Source organism: Diaphorina citri, unplaced genomic scaffold, assembly GCF_000475195.1.
Source record: "Diaphorina citri unplaced genomic scaffold, Diaci psyllid genome assembly version 1.1 scaffold444, whole genome shotgun sequence".
Lineage (NCBI taxonomy): Eukaryota > Metazoa > Arthropoda > Insecta > Hemiptera > Psyllidae > Diaphorina > Diaphorina citri.
Genome location: NW_007377879.1, coordinates 178742 through 204122, shown reverse-complemented (window position 1 = coordinate 204122; position 25381 = coordinate 178742). Strand labels below are relative to the sequence as shown.

Below are 25381 nucleotides of genomic sequence, written 5' to 3'. Positions count from 1 at the left end.
ATCGCGATTATGTTCGCGGATTTCGCGATTTTGTTCGCGGATTTCGCGATTATGTTCGCGGATTTCGCGATTATGTTATACAAATTTCTTGACCCCGCCGGGAATCGAACCCAGGTCTCCTGCGTGCAAGGCGAGCGCAGTCACCACTACGCCATGGGAGCTGACATTATTAAATTAATAACAAAACAATAAATCATCTCATGAGTTAATTTTAACTTATTTAAAGGTTAAAGCACTTATAGCTCTTCTAGATTGGAGAAAAAGTCTGTTAGGTAATCCTGCCTCGGTGGTGTTGTGGTCAAGGCGCTCGCCTGGTAAACAGGAGGGTGTGGGTTCGATCCCAGCCGAGGTATGGAATTTTATCCTCAATATATTTTGAGAATTTGACCACAATAATGGTAGTAGCCTACTGCTGGAGTAAAGGGACTTTTCAGTCCTATGCGAGCAGTATAAATAAGCACTAGAGTGAGGTCTACAGTTCACAGAACTTAAATCTTGTAACTAGCGATTTTGTGATCTTGTAGAGAACCAGTGTGTTTTTAGCCAAAGATGACAACAAGTCTGTCTATACATATGCAGTTATACAATAAGGTATGGGATTTTTTAGCCATGAGAAGTAGGTATGCCATGTCAAGAGACTGGTGGTAGCTTTTATAGGACCTTGCGCCTTGAACTGTAAATCAGTAGCGTATGTACTTTTCGGGGGTCCGCTGGCCAAGAATATTTTCAATAGGTACATTTTGTAGGTACATCATGGTAACTGATAATGTGGAGATTGGATTTTACGTGCTGCATCACTGAGACTGGTATATGAACAAAATACATACCTACCTAGAACTGAAGCCAGGATCTGCGGTGTACAAGTCAAGTGTGAAACCCACTCGCATGCTAGGTATTTGTTGACAGGATGCTTTTACAGCTGATCATTGAGGGTGCATCTTAACATCTGAGGTCAAACCCGTCATCTGAAGGACATTAAGCTGCGTGCAGACAATCTTAACTGATCATCTTAACAACCTAGATTGGGATGAGTGCAACAATGTAACATAATAGCTTAGGAAATAATACGACCTGAAGGTGTGTCCACACACATAGTTGACGCCGTCGATCGATGTCAGCTGAAACCGTAATATTTTCCCAATTGCAACTACTCCATTGAAAAAATAAGCAACAACAACAAACCAACATCATTTTTTGATCAATGGTGAATACCTGGATAGTATGATAGGCGATATTGTTTCTTCACCGCCGATAGGTTCATACACGGTAAACATACGCGCTTTACGGTTCGAAGAACATAGGTTCAATATTTTACATCTTCGTACGAGTGAAAGTTTGATAAGATAAAATACATAAACATTAATGCATGTTCTGAATTAACGCCATAATCGACCTTAGGAGAGAGAGAAAGAGAGGGAGGAGGAAAACTTGAATTTATTTAGTAGGTAATATTTAACCTACATTAATTTTATTTATTTATTTATTTACACGTGAGACTCAATTATTATTATTAAATTGATGTAAATGTAAATGCAGTTTCTTTGTGTTATTATGTCACAACTTTGGTGCTCACTGCAGCATTGTAAGATTTTCCCAATATCTCAATCGACTTTTTTTCTTCACCTCCTTCCCCCCTCCCTCCCACCACATAACGGAACGTCGGGAAAAAAAATCTGGCGCGAATATCACACGACTTTCGGTTGCGTTTTGCGTTAAGGAACAAAGGAAGGAATATTGATAATTTCCGGACTTGAAAAAATTTTCGGCGAAAAATCGATAAGCCAATAAATTGTCGAATTTCGGACCTTGGGAACATAGGTACATAATACCTACATACCTACTTAGGGATTGGTAGGAATGCATGTACCATCAAATTTCATAGCTTTAAAACAAACGAACAAACTGTCGAAATATTTTGTATGCCATCATGTACATACAGACCATGGGCTAAAAATCACTTTTTTCGACTCAGGGAGGCCTCAAAACGAATATTTCCCCCATTTCTTAATTTTAAAAATTCAGTAATTTTAAAAATTTTAAAAATTTCCCCCATTTCTTAATTTTAAAAACTTAATTTTAAAAATTCGGTCCAAATCCCAAAACTTTCTCATCACATGACATCACATTTCTTATACTTATAGGTTCCCCAGTCCCCACACGCACCGTAACAGAAAGGAAAAGGAAAAACCGTACAATTTTCCTTCTCCCCTCCGCGCCGTTCAAAGGTTGAAGTGAAAATGCCGTTCCAATGCTGCATAGAAGTAAAAAACTAGTCGTGTTTTCACTTCGAAACAGCGCAGATGTGTTCCTGAGACGGTCGACGTCTCGTAAACTTTTTTACTTTAATTTTTAATACTTTCTTTTTATAATTTTCCTTTTGTGTTTTTTTTTTTTATTTTTTTGCTAATGAGCACAATTTTTAGGAATTTTAGGATTGTCAAAATGAAGTGATTTTGTACGTTTCGTGAATTCGGAAAGCGCCATCAGCAGCATGGCGTTCGTTACCAATAATAGCATATTCATTTTCTATCTCCTCCTGTTTATCAAACTGGCAGGTAAGTTTGTGACCCCAACGTCTTTGTTGGTTGAACGAATCGAGTTCTAAGTTTGAATTTGACCGTTTTCGATTTGGTTGGTTTGTTCCTCCACAAATCTGGAAAGGTTTGTCCCAATTTCAATGAAAATTTTGAAGAAAAATTCAACACAGAATTAGGTCATTTAATAAATTTCAAGTATGAAATTTTGGGTCCTATGGGGGTCTAGGTATCTTGCCTATTAGGTGTAGACTATCGATGAGTGGTACAGACGAGTACCTACCTACTTTACAGCCAGTTGATAGACCGCGGTCACCGTCGGACCATGTGTGGCAGAAAAAGCTTCGGACCGCGGTCTCTAAGACAGTCTGACAGACCTATTTTTTTTTTTTTTTTTTTTTTTTTTTTGGCCGGTCATTTTCACAAGCTGCGTTTACACTAGCGTCGACGCGCGACATCGATCGAAGGAATTACGTCCCGTCCACACTTGAAACTTTTTTTTCCAGTTTCCATCAAGATCCTTTGATCCAGTTTCCGCGAGGGATGACTTAATTTGGGAGTGGAGCGAAGAATAGAGAAAAAAGGAAGCACAAGATAGACGGAAATGAAGGAGTAAAATACAAGATGGAAACGGCGCGCCGAACCCAAATAGAATTGGGATAAGGTAGAGCAAAAGAAGAGGAGATGTCGATTGAATCCGGTAGATAGTATAACAGGCCCTACCTAGATAGTATAAGCCTCCATTAAGAGATTCTTGTAGGCCCGATTGGGCCAAATAAATACCAAAGAGTTAAACTTGTTTGCCAAATTTAATCAAACCATTCGAGGGTTATGGCGAAAGAAATAATTTGAAGGTCCGATCGGACCCAAACCCAAAATGTAAATTGTGTTGAACAAGTTTGCCAAATTTGATCAAAATTGGAAAGACCGTCTAGCAGTTATGGCGAAACGGACAAACTTAATGTAGTTAAACTAAATGCAAAAATTTTCGCCTTGGTTGGTAACCGCTAGGCCGCGGTTTCGATTCCCGCCCGGGGCGGATTTTATCCTGACCCGATAATGTCCGTTCTTAGAACGGCCTAAAAAGCGGCCATTCAAAACCGCCGCACTGGAATTATGCAATGGGCAACTGGTTTAAACCAACGGGTTTAAAAATAACGGTCAAGATCTCAATGTCATTACTAGTACTTAGAACTGGTTCTGAGAGCATAGCTGAGTTATTCGCCCTGTCTGAACAAGCCCCACGTCCGAACACACCCCGGTCTCCCCTATTTTTTTCCCATTTTCTCACACAAATGAGCTCTGATCTCGAAATTTGTCGCGACGACCTATAAACTCTAAGCGAGAAAGTTGATAATTTCAGACCGGTTAGCGTCATCTATGTTAGGCTATGTACGTCGAGCAAGGTCAATAAATGGATAGGTGACTTAAAGGAATAAAAGGAGAACGGGCTCTAGTCTTGATTTTAAATCATTATAGGTACATGAAAGTAAAATCAAAAATCAAATCACATACTGACGAAAATATACTGACGAATGAAAGGGCTGTGCGGTTTTTATGGATATCAAATTGAATAAAATCGTCAGAGTTGTATTTAGAACAAAATCTGGATTGTCAGTCTCAAGTTATGAAGTCAGCAATATTTGTCAATCAGTTCACAATGAAATATGTAATTATGTAGTTACATTCAAAAGATGGGTACCTACCTAAATTATTAAGTAATAGGTAGGTACAGTTTTTTCTCTCATAATTATTTATCAGGTAAAAAACAATAAAATTATGACTGACAGCATATCAGTATAGATATAGTAATACTAGGTCAGAAGCCACGACAATGAAACATTTCAACAATAATAAGCTTTCACAAATGATCAGTGTCCAGACTGTCCAGCGTTATTATAGGGTTAGGTTGAACACGAAAAGGAGTTTTCTTTTTCGTTGTCGTGGCTTCTGACTTCTGAATAATGGAGCAGTTGCAAATGGGTAAAAAATATTAATAAATGGTCGATTCCTGATGAAAAATCCAAATCTGAGGTCAAAACTCCGAAAAAATAACTGTAAAAGGTCGAAAATTCAATTTTTATTTTCCGTTCAAATGAATGTGACGTCAGACTTCAGGCAGATGTCTTTTTCGTCCGCTATCAAGCAAGCTTGCGGAGAAGCAGAAAGAAATGCGCAGAAACGTATGCGTTCGTGTCGCATCCTTGTCACATTTGACAGCTACATACCTAATGCGTTGCCTGCGAGGGAGCTTTGCTCGGGACATTTGATGTGACGTCATCGCCTACGGGAGCGTATGTATCACCTATCGTACCTATGTACATATCGTACCTATGTGATTTCGCGATTATGTTCGCGGATTTGGCGATTATGTTCGGATCTCGGTATCTAGAAGTCGTAGAAGAAAAAGAAAAATTCCGTTTGTCCTCATTTTTCCTGCTCTATGACTTTGAAACATCACCCAAGGAAGCGCAACTGATCTATTATGTATTGCTGTCAGCATTCTGACTCTCTCTCTTTCTTTCCCTCTCTTCGCCTCTCTTTCTCTCCCTCCCCCTTTCTCCCTCTCTCTCTCCCTTTCTTTTTTGTCTTTCGCAGTCTGTCTCTCCTTCTCTATAATTCTCAGGTAAATTCAGGCACTTACGGGAAGTTGTTTTCCTTCTCTCTCTCTCTTTCTCTCCCTTAAATCGAATCTGTGACGTATAGTGCTTACAAGGTAGACACGCTACCCTCCAAGTAACTAGACTGGCAGATTATTTTTCCCCCAAGAGGTTTGACAGAGAGAACTGTAACTACTAAGGTATTATCGTCCCGAAATCGAAGAGAGAAGAGAAACAGGATAGAAGAAAGCCAGCCGTTCCGAGAACGAACACTATTCCTTTTTTCTGTTTGGTTTTAGAGATGCCAGAACTACATTATGACCGAGCAGTGCTGTGAATTCATTTATTTTAGATCCTCCCCTGTAGGTCTAACTTCCATATCTCTCAGCCTCTTTCCAACATATTCTTACTAAGTTGGCTGATGGCAATTCACTTTTGGCTTTCGTTTGGGTTTCAGAGATGCAAGAATTACATCATGGGCGAGCAGTGCTGTGAATTCGAGTGCCTTGACGAAGCTTACGACCCGCGACGTCGCAAGTCTGCGACATCGCCAATATTCTCCCTGACCAACTTCCTTCAAATCGTCGCGCCCGTGCTGTACTTTGTCGCGCGGCTCATCGTGTGAACAGGGCCTTGAGAGGTGTGAACGAGGCTTGGAGCATCGTGTGAACGGAGCTTAAATCCCGTTGGATATGATCCCGCTAGCTTCAACCCCGCTGGAAATGTTCGCGCCCGTGCTGTACTTTGTCGCGCGGCTCATCGTGTGAACAGGGCCTTGAGAGGTGTGAACGAGGCTTGGAGCATCGTGTGAACGGGGCTTAAATCCCGTTGGATATGATGCCGCTAGCTTCAACCCCGCTGGAAATGTCTAATGATCCCGCTATACACTGATTTATGATCCCGCTGATCCTCTTTTTAGGGTAGAGCGCGTAGTGAAGTAGCGCTTGTAGATAAACTATGGGACGTTTTTAACAACCAAGCCGTGGCGTAGCCTTGACCCGAAAATTTCTAGGACTGAGAACTATGGATATTGGATATGAATAGGTAGCTCAATTAGAATGACACACGGAAAATACGGCTTAAAGGTCCGTTCCTTCTTGTCGTAGTTTCATCCGATTTTTTTTCCGAATGTCCTGTAGGCAATGTAATTTAAATGAGAGTGTTCCCACTACATACGACACGATTTTTTTTCGGAACGACAAGTGAGAACGGACTCTAACATGGCATGTAGGGCAGAACTTGGGCTTTCATCTGATGTACATATCACTTGGTTGTTTATCCAGCGTCAGTGATGGACGATTGGAAATTAACAACAGACTTTGTAGTAATGACTGGATTTGATGAGGCTAGTGGACAGTCCAGTTAGACAAAAAGCACTTTCTGCTGCGACAAATGCAATTGAAACCGACCAGTTAAATGGTAACTGGACGCCAGTTATATGTACACGAGGAAAGATGCTGGAATGCCTACTGGCTTCCAATAATCCAGCCACAACAAAGGAATTTTCAACTGTGTTAAGTAATCTTAAAATGCTTGTCACAAATATCGATCCCCAATAATAATTACACCTAGATAAATTTCATACTTGGACTCGAACTACCAAACTCCAGATCCAAAGTCCAAAGCGTTAATCCAGCCACAATACGTCAGGTCAGGAACCCCGAAGGTTATAGATTTATACTATAAATTTTATAGTCGTCGATTCATTCATTCATTCATTCATAGTCATTTTATGACTTCTTTTTTCATTCCTTTTTTTTCGGGCAATAAAAAATAAGTTTTTATATTTGTAACCATTCTGTAGCAATAACTTCGTTACCCTATAAATTGAGCCTCTTAAAAATTATATGTAGATATTTATATGTTTCTAATAAAATAATTATGCAAGTAGGTTTTAAGAATACCATCTAAATGACTAAGAAGCAAGGGGACTAACTGATAATTTCGATTTTTTTTCCCTTTTTACTTTCCTTAAATAGATATTTATATGTTTCTAATAAAATAATTATGCAAGTAGGTTTTAAGAATACCATCTAAATGACTAAGAAGCAAGGGGACTAACTGGTAATTTCGATTTTTTTCCCTTTTTACTTTCCTTATCCTATAGGAAGGAAAGTAATGTAATCGGGTAAAATTTTTGATGGTCAGTTTTTCATCCCTAGAAATAGTAGAGGTATGCTAATTTGAACTACAGTTCTAAACTTTGACTCGTTTGTTTCTCAAAAAGTACTATTTTAGGGTTAGTCCTACTGCTTCTTGGGCATTTCGTACAGTCATACAACTTGAGTCTCGAGATAAATGCTTTTGGAGAGAGCTCAGACAATGGCAACACTGAAGAGAGGTTTAAAAAAATTCAAGTCATAAAAGAAAAGAAAAGAAAAAAAAAAAAAAGCTCCAAAAAGATTTATCTCGTGGCTCAGGATATAACTGTCTCAAATTGTATGACTTTGTGGTATATCTTAGACTAAAGGTAGGCATGTAGGAATGTAGGTAATATTTTTGTATTCGAAAAGCAGTAGATATATAACTATATAACTGTGTATAGTTGAACTAATGTTGGGCCATACTTTCTGTAGATAGTTAGATAGATTTTTGAATAATTAGGTGGGGTTTGAAAACAGTCCTATTCACGAAAAGTTATTTGGAAATTACCTGTAAAAATACTTTTCACTATGTAGGTTACAAAAAGAGATTTCAATAATTTATTGTAAAAATCCCAATATCTCTTGATCTCAGGTACTGTAAGCATTGTACAAAATTTTAAATCGATTTACTAAATACTCGTACTACTATCATGGTGTTAAGAATATATAAATATAATAATAACAAAAAATCGATTTACAACTATCTTGGTGTTTCAAACAATTTTTTTTAAAACAAGAATAAATAATTCTGTGTCTTTCTTGAAATTCGAATTTCCACTTTTAAGCTAAACAAGATGAATTGCCAAGTCTATTTGGGATACAGTTTGGATGACTGAAGAACTGTTTTCAAACCCTTTTTTTTATATTTATAGGAAAATATTACCATTTCTATTTTCTCTACTTTCCAATATGGTACAATTTTTTGCTATTTTTTTGTCCTAGATAATTTTTTGTATTGTTCATTTTCCCAATATGATAATATTTTTTGAGGAACAGAAAAATCAAAGATGTGTGGAAGAGTAATGGATAGAAATTGTATGTGGCTTTAGGAATGGCTTACAAAAGACTGAAAAGACAAATAATGAATGGAAAGGATTGAAATTTGGAACAATTGATTTTTTTTTTTTTTTTTTTTTTTTTTCGAAAACTATCGATAGTCAAGCCTCAACTATCGATAGTTCTCCTCCTCTAAGAAAAATTCCTAGCGGAAAATACAACAGTAACAGTACGACGTACGACATAATTATGTCTAGAAATCTGTTTACCAATCTATAGATATTGATGATGCAATTTTTAGTTTTAATAAAAATCCTAGCTTGCAATACTATCAATAATTTATTGATCCATTGATCTCTGCAATATTTCATCGATTGAAGTAATTTTATCGATATCAAAGCAATTTAATAAAGAGTATTTGTAGGCCAAAGCTAAGTATTTGGTTTCAGTATGCTGAAATCTATCAAATAATAAAATACACAAAAACCTTTCTTTTCTTACGATTAATTTTATGATTTTGAAAGACCAATTAAAACTTCCTCCGTTGGAGTACCAACACAATGATTATGAAACTACTTTCTACAATAACATTTCCCCCCTCAGAATATTTTTATTTTTATCAAATTATAAAAAGGATGATCAAGTAAAGTTGTAGATTTTACGTTGATTATTGCTGTTGTTGGACATTTTAATTTCGTTTCAGGTTAATTTCAGGAGAGAAGTTTCAAACATCTGGAAAAGGGGACATTTGCAGCCAGGGGCGAAAGAACGTCGAATGCACCAATTAAAATTCCCAGGAAATGAAAATTGAAGTTGAAAGAAATTTACATAAACCTACATTGATATTTTGATATGAGAAAACAAATGGGTGTTATTTAAGATGCAATTTGGAATAATTTATTGTTCACTACATATATATTTCTAGATATAATATGTATTATATTATAATAATATTGGTTATATTATTAAATATTATCGGAATATTACACATAAATGACACATGGTAAAGTGGCTTTTCAACAATGACAGTCTTAAAATTCTAAAGCTTTTTTTTCGACCTACACTCGAATGTGAAAATTTTGGGTCAGATTGCATTTCTATCCTTTTTTTTTTCAGGATATTTAAAAGACATTTTTCTAACATTTTTGGTGCCATCTACTATCTCATGCTGTTGTCTTTAAAAAGCTGTAGTTGAGTTTCTGGTTGGCTCTATTTTTAATGGAAAAAAAAAAAAAAAAAAAATTGAAAGAATTGCCAAAGGCAATCTAACTGGAATTTCCGCACGTGAGTGTATTTGTGCGATGACATCTATGCAGACCGTGGGAAATCATTCTGAAACCACTACATATTTCTAATCCTGAATACTACGTTGTTCACAAAATAATTGATTTGCACACAAATATGTAGGTGATAGAGCAAATGGCTACACAAAAATAAGTCTATATAAAAATAAATGGAATAATATTTGAGGTGAATTTTAGAAGAAAAAAAAAAGTTTGTAGGCAATGTCAATATATCATTCCTTAAAAGCAACGTTTTCTGTCGCTTGTGTAAGAATGCTCTTAATCATATTATTATTCTGTTAAGTTCAATAGATAAATCAGATGGTGACAGTCATTTAAGAATGTAGCACTAAGGACTACCAAATATGTAGGGTGAGTGTAGCACCTATGGTCAGTGTAGCACCTATGGACACTTTACACGTGTCCAAGGCATTAGCGTTCAAACAACACCAAGTTTCGTTTCAACTTGTTCATCTCTGCATCCGCCATCTTATTTATGCCCCGAAGCACTGGTTCAGCCGTCTCTGCTTCGTCAGAAAAAAATTACAAAAATAAGATCACATTTTTAAATTTTAGTTTTGCTGTTTTTCGCCAAAAAAAAATAAGAGAAGTGTTTCGAATTGATAATTTAACATTTAAATATAAATATTAAGAGATGTTTTTTCAAGTGCGTTACAGTGTTTTCCTACTAAAAATAATGTGCTTTGTGCATAGAAAGTGTCAGTTTTAACGTATTTCTTGTAGAATTTGAGATAATACAAGTGACCATAGGTAATACAAAAAAATAGCATTGTTGCACCTATGGCCACATAGTGTCCATAGGTGAAACATATGCATTTTTCAGTGTATCACCTATGGACAGTACGGAAAACCCGGCTTAAAGTCATTGCACCTATGGCCACATAGTGTCCATAGGTGAAACATATGCATTTTTCAATGTATCACCTATGGACAGTACGGAAAAACCGGCTTAATGTCGAAAATTTACTCAATAGGTATAATTGGTCTTTACAGGAAGATAGGTTTAGATCTTACCATTTAAGAGAGTAAAAAATGTCGTAGGTCTAGGGTGAAAAATTATAGTTAAAAGCGTGTTTCTAACTCAAAACAGAAAAAAATAAGAGAAGTGTTTCGAATTAATAATTTAACTTTAAAATAAATAGCAATGAGATGTTTTTTCAAGTGCGTACAGTGTTTTCCCTGCTAAAAATAATGTGTTTTGTGCGTAGAAAGTGTTAGTTTTAACGTATTTCTTGTAGAAGTTCCGAGATAATACAAGTGACCATAGGTGATACACTGAAAACATAGCATTGTTGCACCTATGGCCACATAGTGTCCATGTGGCCATAGGTGAAACATATGCATTTTTCAGTGTATCACCTATGGACAGTACTGAAAAACCCGGCTTAAAAGCGAAAATTTACTCATAGTATACCTAGATATTATTTCTACATCTTCTAGACAAGGGGGCCTTACTGGTAACCCATCCTACTACCAAAATAACACAGTTCGTTAGGGGTGGCCCATAGGGTGCAACACTTGTGTGAACCATAGGTGCCCCATGGGGTGGCCATACGGTGATACATTCCTGTTTTTTGGCAAACAAATGGAGCATAAATGAAAAAAGGCTGTTTCCAATATAAAAAAATAAATCGCGTCCAATTAACAACAACTAAAATGAAGGATGTAGCGGTAGCCATCTGAACTCTGTAGCTATAACGATCTACGCAGGTACGATTTTTTGAACATGCAAAAAATCCTTAACCTGACCATAGGTGCTACCACTCACCCTACTATATTTGGTGATTCAACAAAGGTTGCTTAATGGGAAAATGTCGTGAAAGAATCTTTATAATTCCTCTTAACCGCCTACACTAAAGCCGTCCATCTTTGTAAAATTCACCTCGGAAAATTATTGATTATATAAAATATCACCAATACATAAATAATTAATAAATATAACTAGGTATCACCTAAAAGTGAAAACAGAAAAACTTAATCAAGTTGAGCTTTCCAAGGAAAAAGAGAATCTTGAGAAGAAGTTCCAACTTTTAAAATGATAAATAAAAAAATTGTGTCTCAAATACCTACAGAAAATTCACCTTGACGCGAAACGGGGATGTATGAAAGAAAAGGACATGGTTTAAAAATATATCTTATTTCTACACACATGACAATATACTCTTATATCGTTACTTCACGGCGGAGGTTATAACTAACGTAATTATATAGTTCTTGACATAACAATTGAATATATTGAGGCTAAATAATTTCTGTGATATATCTTCAGTAAAAATATTGTACCCTAGCTGGCCCCTTTGTTCTAGAGCTAAATAACATACCTGGGAATTCAGTGGATGTCTATCTAGCTGTGCCTCCACTATAAATAAAAAATAAAAAATAATAAAAGATAAAAACAAACAAACAAAATTGGACTGACCCTATAAAATACCTTACCTGAAAATGTTAATAAAATAAATAAAATGTGCCTAAAATAAATATGTTAAATATTGATTATTAAAAATTAACAAATTATAATAAATCAGTATGCTTAGGTCCTGTAAATGTGTAAAACTTTATAAATACTTTGGCCGCGCGCGCACCTATTTTTCCATTAAATATTTTAATCTAAATTTGTGCTAGATACTTAAAATAAATATTTTCGTTTTTTCTTCTACAAAATCAAGAATATGCCTAATGCAATGAGGGTTCTATCGCAACACGAAATATGTTCCGAAAAAAGCCTATCTACCACCTAAAACCCTACTACAAGTGCAAATTTTCTTAAGTTACACAAACATAAAATGGGGTCAAAAGAGTTGTTCCAAATTATGTTTCGAACAATAACTCAACAAAAGAACAAAAACAATAAAAACCAGGAGAACAATCAACATTTGAAAACGTGTACAACAGAATATTGCATTCGAAAAATATGAAATGAAAAAAAAAAAAAAAAAAAAAAAAAAAAAAAAATGGGAATTACTCAATTCTCCAGAGGAAGATATTTGTATTTCTCACAGTTTGCAATGTGTAGTGAGTGAGTTAGTTAAAAGAACTACCACTATTTCCAGACTACTTAGTCAATGAGTCAGATCCTATCTCCCTATAGAGTCAAATGTTGGCAAATTCTAGGTATCTCCCTACAGTAAGGACTAAGGAGTTGAAGAGTGAGTTACATGTTCTAGGATCCAACTCACTGACTGAGTAGTTCTTTTTAACTTTTACACATCTCTACTCACAGTATAACATGTCAAGGTAGAACTTGTAGTTCAATTGTCCACTTGTAAGACCACGGTTTCATTGGATCAAAATTTCTAGACTTATAACATTCTACATTCCTAAGACATCTAAATATACACATTATGTGACCAAGAAGAATTTTGGCACCAAGTGCGTATCTTGTAGACTAGAGCTAGACAATCTAGACACACGGAAAAAGGAACAAGTGACAGTATAGGTACTATATCTAGCTATAGCTTCAGACTAGAAATCTTTTCCAAAAGAACCGTGACCTTAAGTTAGTTCCCCACAATCCGATCAGGTCACTCTCCAGTCACAATATGTTCAACAAACGCTCAAATATTTCTTACTAGATTAGAATGAAGTCAACCTAGAGTACCTAGACAACAGAGCATGATATTACACAACGGATTAGATTACGCTAGGCCAGTAGCTGGACTGCCAACTGTCCTCGAATAAGCACTGGCTTCCAGTAACATTCCGGTCCAGTTGATGCACCTTGATAAAAAGTAAATCTCACATTTATGACACACTCTACATAATAAAAAGCTCTTTTTTTTTAAGAGGTTTGACAGAGGGAACTGTAACTTCTAGGGTACACAGTTAGCAATGTGTAGTGAGTGAGTTAGTTAAAAGAACTACCACTATTTCCAGACTACTTAGTCAATGAGTCAGATCCTATCTCCTTATAGAGTTAAATGTTGGCAAATTCTAGGTATCTCCCTACAGTAAGGAGTTGAAGAGTGAGTTACGTGTTCTAGGATCTAACTCACTGACTGAGTAGTTCACTGAGAAAAGAGTAGTTCTTTCTAACTTACCTTTTACACATCTCTACTCACAGTATAACATGTCAAGGTAGAACTTGTAGTTCAATTGTCCACTTGTAAGACCACGGTTTCATTGGATCAAAATTTCTAGACTTCTAACATCCTACATTCCTAAGACATCTAAATATACATATTATGTGACCAAGAATTTTGGCACCAAGTGCGTATCATGTAGACTAGAGCTAGGCAATCTAGACACACGGAAAAAGGAACAAGTGACAGTATAGGTGCTATATCTAGCTATAGCTTCAGACTAGAAATCTTTTCCAAAAGAACCGTGACCTCAAGTCAGTTTCCCACTATCCGATCAGGTCACTCTCCAGTCACAATATGTTCATCAAACGGTCAAATATTTCTTACTAGATTAGAAAAAAAGAGTGTTTCATCGCCATTTTTATTTCGTAACAATGAAACAACTGCTACATTAGACTCATTAGATTAGATGTAAGTATAATCGCATACAGAATATTTGAAAGTTCGTTGAACGTAGAATAGAATATACCTTGTTTATCCTGCTGGAATAGCACTGAAAAGTCCCTTTACCGCCGCGGTCTAAACAAGGTCTTATATATTTGGTATATTACTCTTTAGGCTAGGCTATAGACTTTTTAGACTAGACTTGGACTCATTAGCAATACTATCAATAATTTATTGATCCATTGATCTCTGCAATATTTCATCGATTGAAGTAATTTTATCGATATCAAAGCAATTTAATAAAGAGTATTTGTAGGCCAAAGCTAAGTATTTGGTTTCAGTATGCTGAAATCTATCAAATAATAAAATACACAAAAACCTTTCTTTTCTTACGATTAATTTTATGATTTTGAAAGACCAATTAAAACTTCCTCCGTTGGAGTACCAACACAATGATTATGAAACTACTTTCTACAATAACATTTTCCCCCTCAGAATATTTTTATTTTTATCAAATTATAAAAAGGATGATCAAGTAAAGTTGTAGATTTTACGTTGATTATTGCTGTTGTTGGACATTTTAATTTCTTTTCAGGTTAATTTCAGGAGAGAAATTTTATTTTTATCAAATTATAAAAAGGATGATCAAGTAAAGTTGTAGATTTTACGTTGATTATTGCTGTTGTTGGACATTTTAATTTCGTTTCAGGTTAATTTCAGGAGAGAAGTTTCAAACATCTGGAAAAGGGGACATTTGCAGCCAGGGGCGAAAGAACGTCGAATGCACCAATTAAAATTCCCAGGAAATGAAAATTGAAGTTGAAAGAAATTTACATAAACCTACATTGATATTTTGATATGAGAAAACAAATGGGTGTTATTTAAGATGCAATTTGGAATAATTTATTGTTCACTACATATATATTTCTAGATATAATATGTATTATATTATAATAATATTGGTTATATTATTAAATATTATCGGAATATTACACATAAATGACACATGGTAAAGTGGCTTTTCAACAATGACAGTCTTAAAATTCTAAAGCTTTTTTTTCGACCTACACTCGAATGTGAAAATTTTGGGTCAGATTGCATTTCTATCCTTTTTTTTTTCATAAACAGGAGGGCGTGGGTTCAATCCCAGCCGAGGTATGGAACTTTATCCTCAATATAAATTGAGAATTTGACCACAATAATAGTAGTTTGGTAGTAGCCTACTGCTGGAGTAAAGGGACTTTTCAGTCCTATGCGAGCAGTATAAATAAGCACTATTATTATTATATTAGATGGAAGTGGGTATAATCGCTTGTAATTTTATTTATTATGGGACTGGTTGCTCCTCTCCCAAGAGAGTATGCAATTAACACTGCGACCTCTGTAGATCTATTGTGACCAGTATTTTTTCCCCTGCCCAAGCTGCTATACCCTGGCCTTGATGGAACCTAGAAGTACCCTCATTGGTATATTTCAACCTCCCCAGTTTCTCTAAAATTCACCTGTAGCACCTCTAAAGAGTCTGCACACTCAGGTTTATTCCAGAGAAAATCTGTGAGTTCATCTACTATCCCATTAAGAGGATACCAAGAGGTGCCTAGGCCAGAGAGCTACTTGGGGCCCCCGAACTGAAGGGGTCTAATGAGGGATGAGGGGTTTGATAGGTCTGTTATCCCAAGGCCTTGATGTAACCTAGAAGTACCCTCACTGGTATATTTCAACCTCCCCAGTTTCTCTAAAATTCACCTGTAGCACCTCTAAAGAGTCTGCACACTCAGGTTTATTCCAGAGAAAATCTGTGAGTTCATCTACTATCCCATTAAGAGGATACCAAGAGGTGTCATCGAGGCCAGAGAGCTAGTTCAGGGCCCCTAAATCGTAGGGGTCTGATGAGGGATATTCAGGTACATAATTATGTCGTTGTACCCTACTTCCTGAGACGGACTTGACCATAGTCCCATTCAGGTACCCTCAAAAGAGCCAGTGTTATTGTCTGTGGCTTGACAGGGCTGGTTTTGTCTCAGTTTTACGTCCTCCAGCGAGACGATCTAGAAATCGTAGAAGAAAAAGAAAAATTCCGTTGGTCCCTATTTTTCCTGCTCTATGACTTTGAAACATCACCCAAGTAACCGAAACTCATCTATTGAGTTAAATATTGACCAAGACCTATGGTGGATTTCCATACGAAAAAAGCCCACTCTGAGGTCTAGGTGTAGGGACAACTGCCCCAGAAGACAGGTTAAGACTATACGAATCTACGAGCCTAAGGCGATAATTGCTCGTTGATAAGAGACATGGAGGGCCCCCTGAACGGATATTTACACGGCCGAATATATATATATATATATTTTAATTGTAACGTATTAGAGAAGGGAAAGTGCTTAAGATGGAGTACTCACAACTTTCGAATGCCCGACTCAGACTTCTTCCAAGGAGCATCATCAGGCTCGTAGGGGAGAGGTCCCTGCACTGGTCTCTCTTCCTCTGATGTTGTCTCCTCGCTGTAAAACATAAAATCATTCCTGTGAGTACGGGTTCGAGTCCCATCCAGGGCAAACTTTTTTTTTAATAATAATAATAGACTCTTGAAAGGAAAACAACCACTAGGCGAGGTAAACGCCTTCGGCGTTCTCTACCACCTAACCCTTAGAGCTCCATTATTATTCAGAAAGATGAAATGCCCACATTTAAGAAAATGTTAGAATTTGTCAAAGAGCAGGCAAAAATATTAAATCGGGTGCAACCCACTAGCAGTAATAGTAGTAGTGGCCCTAGTGGTGCAGCCATTAGCAAGCCTGTATGGAATATCGAACCCACGCCCTCCTGATTACCAGGCGAGCGTCTTGACCACTACGCCACCGAGGCAGGTTTTTAGGGTTTAATGTCACTGTATAACTAACTGCTCAGTAAGGCATACAGGAAAAGTCCGTTTTGAGGCTTAGGTGTAGAGGCAAACAGCTCTAAGCCTCATGTACTCCAGTCCATTAGCACTCAAACATTTCTTTTTCTAGCTGGTCTACTCCCTGTTTAAAGTCCCCCAGCCAGACTAAGCTGGTCTACTCCCTGTTTAAAATCCCCCAGCCAGACCAAGCTGGTATACTCCCTGTTTAAAGTCCCCCAGCCAGACTAAGCTGGTCTACTCCCTGTTTAAAATCCCCCAGCCAGACTAAGCTGGTATATTGTTTAAAGTCTCCCAGCCAGACTAAGCTGGTCTACTCCCTGTTTAAAGTCCCCCAGCCAGACTAAGCTGGTCTACTCCCTGTTTAAAATCCCCCAGCCAGACTAAGCTGGTCTACTCCCTGTTTAAAATCCCCCAGCCAGACTAAGCTGGTCTACTCCCTGTTTAAAATCCCCAAGCCAGACTAAGCTGGTATACTCCCTGTTTAAAATCCCCCAGCCAGACTAAGCTGGTCTACTCCCTGTTTAAAATCCCCCAGCCAGACTAAGCTGGTATACTCCCTGTTTAAAGTCCCCCAGCCAGACTATTAGCACTCAACACTGGACATACCCAACAGGAGATGCAGGAGTCACAGGCGCGGACCCTTGGGTAGGCGGGCCGGGGGCGAGTCGGGGAAAGTACAGCGCCATCCGCTGAACAAACTGCCCAGAGACCGGGCCTGACACGAAACTCGCCGGGGCGGAGATCTGTCTACGGGGGAGAGAAGCAAAAATACCCCCAGGGGCGTGTAACAAGCAATACGGGCCATGCGGGAAGCGTGCAAAATGGGGAGGCAGGGAGGTTAGAGTGTCAGGCAATAAGGGAGGAGAAAAGGAATAAGGGAGAGGAAAGAGCGTGCAATAAGTTAAAGGGGGCAGAAAGGGACGGAGGAATAAGAGCGGAGAAAGGGATAAAGGAATAAGGGAGGGGCTGAACAAACTGCCCAGAGACCGGGCCTGACACGAAACTCGCCGGGGCGGAGATCTGTCTACGGGGGAGAGAAGCAAAAATACCCCCCAGGGGCGTGTAACAAGCAATACGGGCCATGCGGGAAGCGTGCGAAATGTGGAGGCAGGCGGGTTACAGTGTCAGGCAATAAGGGAGGAGAAAAGGAATAAGGAGAGGAAAGAGCGTGCAATAAGTTAAAGGGGGCAGAGAGGGACGGAGGAATAAGAGCGGAGAAAGGGATAAAGGAATAAGGGAGGAGAAAAAGCGTGCAATAAGGTAAAGGGGGGAGATGCAACGCCAAAGAGGGAAGCAAACAATATGCAAGGAGTTAAAATACAAAAAGACAAATCAAAGAAGAAAGAAATGAATAATAAAAAAAAAATAATAATAAAATGATAAAAAAAATCCAATAGTATGAACTTGAATCATTTCTGGTTCTCTTTCTGGGAAACAGAAAGAAATATCCAATCTCTCTCTCAAAACTACACACAACAAAAGGTGTTCCCATCTAGGCACTAGGCAGGTACTTAATTTCCAAATAACCACCTACTTTCTAAAGAGCCCAAATAGTTTCTACAGTTCAAACAGAGCAAAAATTTATACAAAAAACTAGAAGTTTTTAGAAAGGAGCACAAATTTAATGCCTGCCATAGATATCGTTCCCCACTACAAAACTGAGGTAGGTTTTTTTTATATACAAAAACTACACACTAATATGAACGTTTTTGGTGAAAATCCTCAAGCAAAAATAATAATAATAATAATTTACTTACAAAATAAATAACACAAATCAGCCATCTGAACTCTGTAGCTATAACGGTCTAGCAGGTACGATTTTTTGAACATGCAAAAAATCCTTAACCTGACCATAGGTGCTACACTCACCCTACTAATATTTGGTGATTCAACAAAGGTTGCTTAATGGGAAAATGTGTGAAAGAATCTTTATAATTCCTCTTAACCGCCTACACTAAAGCCGTCCATTTTGTAAAATTCACCTCGGAAATTTTGATTATATAAAATATCACAATACATAAATAATTAATAATATAACTAGGTATCACCTAAAAGTGAAACAGAAAAACTTAATCAAGTGAGCTTTCCAAGGAAAAAGAGAATCTTGAGAAAAGTTCCAACTTTTAAAATGATAATAAAAAAATTGTGTCTAAATACCTACAGAAAATTCACTTGACCAAACGGGGATGTATGAGAAAAGGACATGGTTAAAAATATATCTTATTTCTACACACATAAATATTTTATATCTTACTTACGGGAGGTTAACTAACGTAATTTATAAGTTCTTTCTCCCTCCCTCGCTCTCTTTACCTAGTCGAATTTATTCTCTAAATTCTCTTACTTACTCAAGACTTCTCTCTCCTTTCCTCTTTCTTTCTTTCTTTCTTACTTTCTTTCTTTCTCTCTCTCTCTCTTTCTCGTTCGCTTTTTATCTCGCTCAGAAATGTTTTTGTATGGAACAAAGGAGAAGGTGAGAGAAAGAAAAGAACAAAGTAGGATAAAAAGAAAGAGAGAGAGAAATGAGTGAGACTTGATAGGTGAATGAGAGAGAGGGAGGGAGGTATGAAATTGAATAATAAAGACAAAAGCAACAAGAGTCGAAAAGAAAGAGAGAAAAGGAGAAGGAGGGAGAGAGAGAGGATCCCAACGAACTAGGCTGACTTTTCAAGAGTTAAATGTCACTGAACGGCTGCTAACAAAGATATGTGAAAACTTGAACAGTTAAAAGTTAGTAGCCTCATCAGCTTGGAAAATAGTGCGCCTGCTTTTAAAGAAAGTTCAACACATAAAGGAATCGGGTCGGGGCTTTGTGTACTCCATTGGACTACTAAATATAAATATTTACATACCATTTATTTGTACTCTAAGAGCCCATATCTATGAATCCAAAAAAGACATACAAATCCTACCTGTGAGTTATAAATTTCATGACATGACTTGGACTCGAACCACCAACCTCCAGATCCAAAGTCCAACGCGTTAACAACTGCACTACTGAGGTTGGTTTGGACTACTAACTATTTACATACCATTTATTTGTACTCTAAGAGCCGATATCTATGAATCCAAAAAAAGACATAGAAATCTTACCTGTGAGTTGTACAAATCTTCGTTTTCCTTTTCCGCCAATCCGAGCTGCTGTTTCAGCGCCGCCACCTCCCGCTGATGATCTTGTAGGGCCGCCAAAAAGTCGGCTCGCTCATCTATGAGACCGCGCACTTGGACCTGACTCAGCCGCTGTTTTCGCCGCAATTCCCGCACTGTACTTGTGAGTCGGTCGATCTGTCGTTTGAGCTAAAAAAAAAAAAAAAAAAAAAAAAAAAAAAAAAAAAAAAAAAAAAATAAATAAATAGTTAGGTTGGAATGAAAAAAAAAATGTTTTGGGTCGGCGAGCGGGTTCGATTCCCACCTGGGCCATTTTATCCTGAAGGGATAAAGTTCGTTTTCGCAACGGCTGGCTTTCTCCTATCCTGTCTTCCTTCCCTGTTCGGTTTTGGGACGATAAGACCTTAGGAGTTACAGTTCCCACTGTCAAAAATCTTTTTTTTTTTAAGTTTGGGTCTTTGTCAGCCCTCAATCAGCACTAGGGTTATCGCTTTTGGGACTTCTTTAGCACGGGAGATTTCAGGCTGGTATGATGCTCTCTGTTTAAAGTCCCCAACCACTCCAACCAGACTAGGCTGGTTAAATTAGGTACCAAGCTTTCTTTGAGGAAGCTCAAGGGGAATTTTCCAAGACATTTCACTTCTGGAAAAATCAGCTTTTTTATATTTTGTTGACATACTTACCTATTTTTCTTAGGCTAGTATAAAAACAGGAAAAATGATTTAATCAAATCTAATGAATAATGAATCACTATTACAAGTCTGTTTGAAGTGAATAGGTACTTATATATGTATTTTATCAATCGCTTGTTAATAGAATATTTGACCGTTCATTGAACGTACTGTGACTGGAGGGCCACCTGAACGGATAGTGGGACCCAGACTCACAGTATCACAAGTACGCAATGTACGAGCAGCACATATTCGGTCCTATAGCACGGAATCACAGGAATGTCTTCACTTAGACGGCGCCCCTGTTGACGAGAGAGAGCCGAGAGGGGGAGCCGTTCTAGGAACGGCAGAAGACCGCGAGCCAGAAGCTGTAGGAAGAAACGACACAGAGCTGGTCTCCGAGAACAGCTTGCGGAAACTGGAAAGGAGAATAAGAGTAAGAATAATAATAACTTTATTGATCAGAATAAGATACGATACGATAGACAGGAAAACGGAGTGTAAAATGGAGGAGTTGCAATTGGGGAAATTTTATTAATAAAAGGTCGATTCTTATGTAAAAAGTTGTGAAAAATCCGAATCTGAGGTCAAAACTCCGAAAAAGTAACTTTAAAAGGTCAAAAATTCAATTTTTAATTGCTGTTCTAATGAAGTTCAAAGAGTTGTGACGTCAGATTTCACGTCAAAATGCGCAGAAACGCTTGCGCACAAACAAACGAAGCGGGAGCCATGAATGTTGACGTCATCGCGCCTACGGGAGCGTATGCCGTGACGTCAAACTTTACGATTTACCGGTATTTTTTAAATCGATTTATCTCGGTATCTAGAAATCGTTTTCGTTCTAGGAACGGCAGAAGACCGCGAGCCAGAAGCTGTAGGAAGAAACGACACAGAGCTGGTCTCCGAGAACAGCTTGCGGAAACTGAAAAGGAGAATAAGAATAGCATATTGATGGTAGATTGGTAGACTCAGTAAATTTGTGAAGGTTCAAGAGTAAAGTTATTTTCATATTTAGATAGAATAAGAATAATTTTATTGATCATAATAAGATACGATAAGAGAGACAGGAAAACGGTAAAATTGAGTTGAATGGAAAATATTGACCAAGACCTATGGTGGATTTCCATACGAAAAAGGCCCAATCTGAGGCTTAGGTGTAGGGACAACTGCCCCAGAAGACAGGTTAAGCTTAAACGAATCTAAGGCGATAATTGCTCGTTGATAAGAGATTCGGAGAGCCCCCTGAACGGATATTTACACGGCCGAATATATATATATATATTTTAATTGTAACGTATTAGAGAAGGGAAAGTGCTTAAAATGGAGTAATAATAATAATAGTGCTTATTTATACTGTCCCTACGAGAGTACTCACAACTTTCGAATGCCCGACTCAGACTTCTTCCAAGGAGCATCATCCTCACTACTACATGCATGATTCATTGATTATCCATCAATATGACCTTGCTTAGACCACCAGGAAAACAAGATTCTATCTAGATACTTACCTACTTATAAATAAGTTATCTTGCCCCTGGGATAAATTTAATTTGAAGAAAACATTTACACATCAATTTTTAATACCTAATTATTAAAATGTTTATTTAACTTACATTGTCCACATCTGAATTCCTATACCCAAGCTCCTTCTCCTTCAGTCTCATCTGATCCCGCAGGGAGTCCACTTGTCCCCGCAACTTCTGCAGAGCACTGATATCAATTTCTGGACTGAGCTGTTGAGATTTCATCGGTGATGAACCTTCGTGTTCAAGCCGCTTGGACAGTTTCTTGTTTTCCTCTTGTAGTCGGTTGACCATTTCTTTTCTTCAGAAAATTACAAAATTTCAGAAGTCTTTCAGGATTAGTGTCTTTTCATTTCGCTCATTAGTTATTTTTTTGTTATTTTAAGAAATATCTTTACCCCTATCTCAGTTGTTACAATAATTTAAGGAGAAAAAAAAAAAATCAATTCTTCAGAAAATTCAAGATTACCTACAACTCCTACAAGTCAATAGAGCTTTTACAGCCTTTGAGCAGTTTAAGGAATCCCTAAACATTACAATATTTGCAAGAATTTAAGGAGTATATAATAGTCATTCCTCCTATAGCCGTTGGACAAAACAAGATTACATACTGAACTCTGGAGCTAAAAGGATTTAAGGATATATGTATTATTCCAGCCGTTCGTTTCAACCACTAAGGAATCCCAAAACAAAATTTGCAGAAATTTAAGACTGGTTGCTGGAACCCCTAAAATCCAAAATGCTGTCCGAAATGATAATGTCCCGGATTGAAATGCTGAAAAATGATATTGTAGAAGGTAAGTAGGTAACTAGTATGAAAATGGTTGGTGGTATAAAAATGGCAGGGCCAAATCAAGTATACCCGACAGGTACACCTGATCAGGTCCAAGTACCTGATATCTGATTAGCATGCACACTATCAGGTAGACCTGACAGGTCTATCTTATAGCGAGTGGCTGGCCTAAGTTTTTCGGGACCTTCTGCATGACAAACGTTTGTTCGTCCTTCGATAGCTCTCAAAGGGTCGGTCCGATTATGATATCAACTATCAGGTAGACCTGACAGGTCTATCTTATAGCGAGTGGCTGGCCTAAGTTTTTCGGGACCTTCTGCATGACAAACGTTTGTTCGTCGTTCGGATTGGTCTCAAAGGGTTGGTCCGATTATGATATCATTTGACGAAAATTTTCATCACATATTAAAGGACAATTTCCCGTTAGATTTTGATGGGTTGTTTGTGCTTTCAGACGAAGAGGTCGATAGCCGGTTCTTCATGTCAAGTTGGGTACCAGTGACCGTCACACTGGTTGCCTATTTGGTGTTCGTCCTGTATATCGGTCCGAAATGGATGGCAACTAGAAAGCCGTTCCAAATAAACCGGATACTGATGGTGTATAACTTGGGTCAGACCTTGGCTAGTTTGTATGTAGTGTCCTCCGTAAGTAGATAACTCAGGAAGACCTGACAAGCACGCTTGAACAGGTCCGTTTGTCAGGTCTACTTGACACCTAAGGAGCACAAACACTATCAGATGTATAGACCTGACAGGTACGCATACTGATGGTGTATAACTTGGGTCAGACCTTGGCTAGTTTGTATGTAGTGTCCTCCGTAAGTAGATAACTCAGGAAGACCTGACAAGTACGCTTGAACAGGTCCGTTTGTCAGGTCTACTTGACACCTAAGGAGCACAAACACTATCAGATATATTATAGACCTGACAGGTACGGCTGAAAAGGTCCGAATGTCAGGTCTACCTCATACCTGATGATTGTATGTCCTATCAGGTAGAACTGACACCTGATCAGGTCTACCTGATAGTGAGTGGCTGGCCTGATAGTGTGTGTGCTGATATCAGGTAGACCAGAGAAAGGGACCTGTTCAGGCGTACCTGTCAGGTCTACCTCATAGTGAGTGGCCGACTGTAGACTTGGTCGCGGGTTCGATTACCGCACGGGGAGAAATTTATCCTAAACAGATATGGTTCGTTTATCCTAAACTTGAAATGGCTGGATTTGTCCTGTCTTCCTTCTCTCTTCGATTTCGGGACGATAAGACCTTGGGCATAATACTTGTGACAGCATCAGGTCCATACTGGTCAATGATCTTCTCAAATTCTTTGCCTGAAGAGAAAAATTAGAAAATTACAGAACAATAATTCAAAACTTTTGACAATACTTCCATTTCTTTGACCTCAAACCAATGTTTGTGTCTAGAATGATGTCCAACTTATGTGATCTGCTTTCAGCATATCCTTATCTGCTAAGGAAGAATGTAATTATTCAGAAGCCACAACAATAAAAAATAAAGTTCCTTTTTTTGTTTAACCTAACCCTATGATAACACTGGTCCCTGCTTGTTTGAGATAGCTCCTTTTAGTAGCAATTTTCTATTGACATGGCTTCTGAACAAGTACCCAAAGTTCCACTAATGTGATCTGGGTACTTGTGCAGAAGTCACGTCCATGGAATATTGCTACCAAAGGAACTGGCACAAACGAGCAGTGACCAGTGTTATTATAGGGTTAGGTTAAACGCAAGAAGGAGTTTTCACAATTACAGCAGTGATTAGTGTTATTAAAATGGTTAGGTTAAATACAAAAAGGAGCTTTTCTTTTCCACGGATGTGACTTCTGCATAATTACCGTGATCGGTTGTTAGCATATCCTTATCTGATAAGAAAAAACCCACAGGCACCAGGACGAGATAATACAAACCTATTTCAGAGGCAATGTCAAACACATCAATAACAGTGAGAGTGGAGCTGTATTCATCATCCATACTGTTTCCTTCAGTCTGATGCTGAACAGAAAATGGCATTTGAAACACAAATATCACTGAAACACTGCCGCTCTTCTTCTAGCTCATTCAGCCTGGTTTTGAGCGTATTCCGGTCGTGCAGGATCTCCTTGAGTTCGGCCGTGGTGAAGCGAGGTCGATTTGGATCGTCTAGATCGTAAACCGCTTTGTTGGAGAGATCGGGAATATCCGACTGAAAAATAGAAGATCGGGAATGATCGGCTAAAAACTAGAAGATCGGGAATGATCGACTAAAAACTAGACGGGGGTACTTGTTCAGAAGTCACGTCAGTGGAAAGTTGGTGCAAAAAGGAGCTGTCACAAATGAGCAGTGACCA

At 37.9% G+C, this 25381-nt stretch overlaps 4 protein-coding genes and 2 long non-coding RNA genes across 9 annotated transcripts in view; 2 read left to right on the top strand and 4 right to left on the bottom strand.

Moving 5' to 3' along the window:
• Positions 1-6689, top strand: part of LOC103508882 — a 37101-nt gene extending 30412 nt beyond the window's left edge. For 2 of the 3 annotated variants that reach the window (XM_008473461.2, XM_008473462.2), the window contains exon 4: positions 5592-5855. In XM_008473461.2, the coding sequence (XP_008471683.1) occupies positions 5592-5759 (168 nt within the window). In that variant the 3' untranslated portion in view covers positions 5760-5855. Of the gene's footprint in view, positions 1-5591; positions 5856-5905 lie in introns of those variants that run through there. The other variant, XM_008473460.3, reaches the window with a different exon arrangement.
• Positions 6690-9282: 2593 nt separating this feature from the next.
• LOC113467277 lies at positions 9283-10620 on the bottom strand. The gene is made up of 2 exons (XR_003391416.1): positions 10450-10620; positions 9283-10356 (listed from the first exon to the last, which is right to left on the bottom strand). It is a non-coding gene; the product is annotated as an uncharacterized LOC113467277 (long non-coding RNA).
• A 1911-nt stretch (positions 10621-12531) lies between these two features.
• On the bottom strand, positions 12532-14250 carry LOC113467276. Its single transcript, XR_003391415.1, has 2 exons — positions 13616-14250; positions 12532-12775 (listed from the first exon to the last, which is right to left on the bottom strand). It is a non-coding gene; the product is annotated as an uncharacterized LOC113467276 (long non-coding RNA).
• A 2186-nt stretch (positions 14251-16436) lies between these two features.
• On the bottom strand, positions 16437-22539 carry LOC103508888 (RILP-like protein homolog). Its single transcript, XM_026823366.1, has 4 exons — positions 22336-22539; positions 20037-20240; positions 17550-17686; positions 16437-16542 (listed from the first exon to the last, which is right to left on the bottom strand). The coding sequence occupies exons 1-4, from the start codon at positions 22537-22539 to the stop codon at positions 16437-16439; spliced, it is 651 nt and encodes a 216-aa protein (XP_026679167.1).
• Positions 22540-22661: 122 nt separating this feature from the next.
• LOC103508880 (elongation of very long chain fatty acids protein 4-like) overlaps positions 22662-25381 on the top strand; it is a 13375-nt gene continuing 10655 nt past the window's right edge. Inside the window, exons 1-2 of one of the 2 annotated variants that reach the window (XM_026823369.1) lie at positions 22662-23042; positions 23493-23683. In XM_026823369.1, the coding sequence (XP_026679170.1) occupies positions 22985-23042; positions 23493-23683 (249 nt within the window). In that variant the 5' untranslated portion in view covers positions 22662-22984. The remainder of the gene's footprint in view (positions 23043-23492; positions 23684-25381) is intronic. The other variant, XM_008473459.3, reaches the window with a different exon arrangement.
• On the bottom strand, positions 24137-25088 carry LOC113467275 (RILP-like protein homolog). Its single transcript, XM_026823370.1, has 2 exons — positions 24962-25088; positions 24137-24368 (listed from the first exon to the last, which is right to left on the bottom strand). The coding sequence occupies exons 1-2, from the start codon at positions 25062-25064 to the stop codon at positions 24235-24237; spliced, it is 237 nt and encodes a 78-aa protein (XP_026679171.1). The 5' UTR covers positions 25065-25088; the 3' UTR covers positions 24137-24234.

Excerpts from the sequence above, each read along its gene's own strand:
- LOC103508888 (XM_026823366.1), bottom strand. The coding sequence starts at position 22,539 with ATGGTCAACCGACTACAAGAGGAAAACAAGAAACTGTCCAAGCGGCTT. Across the intron at positions 17,687-20,036 it reads AAGATTTGTACAACTCACAG|ATCTCCGCCCCGGCGAGTTT; the intron begins GTAAGATTTCTA and ends CCCCGTAGACAG. Across the intron at positions 16,543-17,549 it reads ACTCCTGCATCTCCTGTTGG|CGAGGAGACAACATCAGAGG; the intron begins GTATGTCCAGTG and ends TATGTTTTACAG.
- LOC113467275 (XM_026823370.1), bottom strand. The coding sequence starts at position 25,064 with ATGCCATTTTCTGTTCAGCATCAGACTGAAGGAAACAGTATGGATGAT. Across the intron at positions 24,369-24,961 it reads TGACATTGCCTCTGAAATAG|GCAAAGAATTTGAGAAGATC; the intron begins GTTTGTATTATC and ends TTTTCTCTTCAG.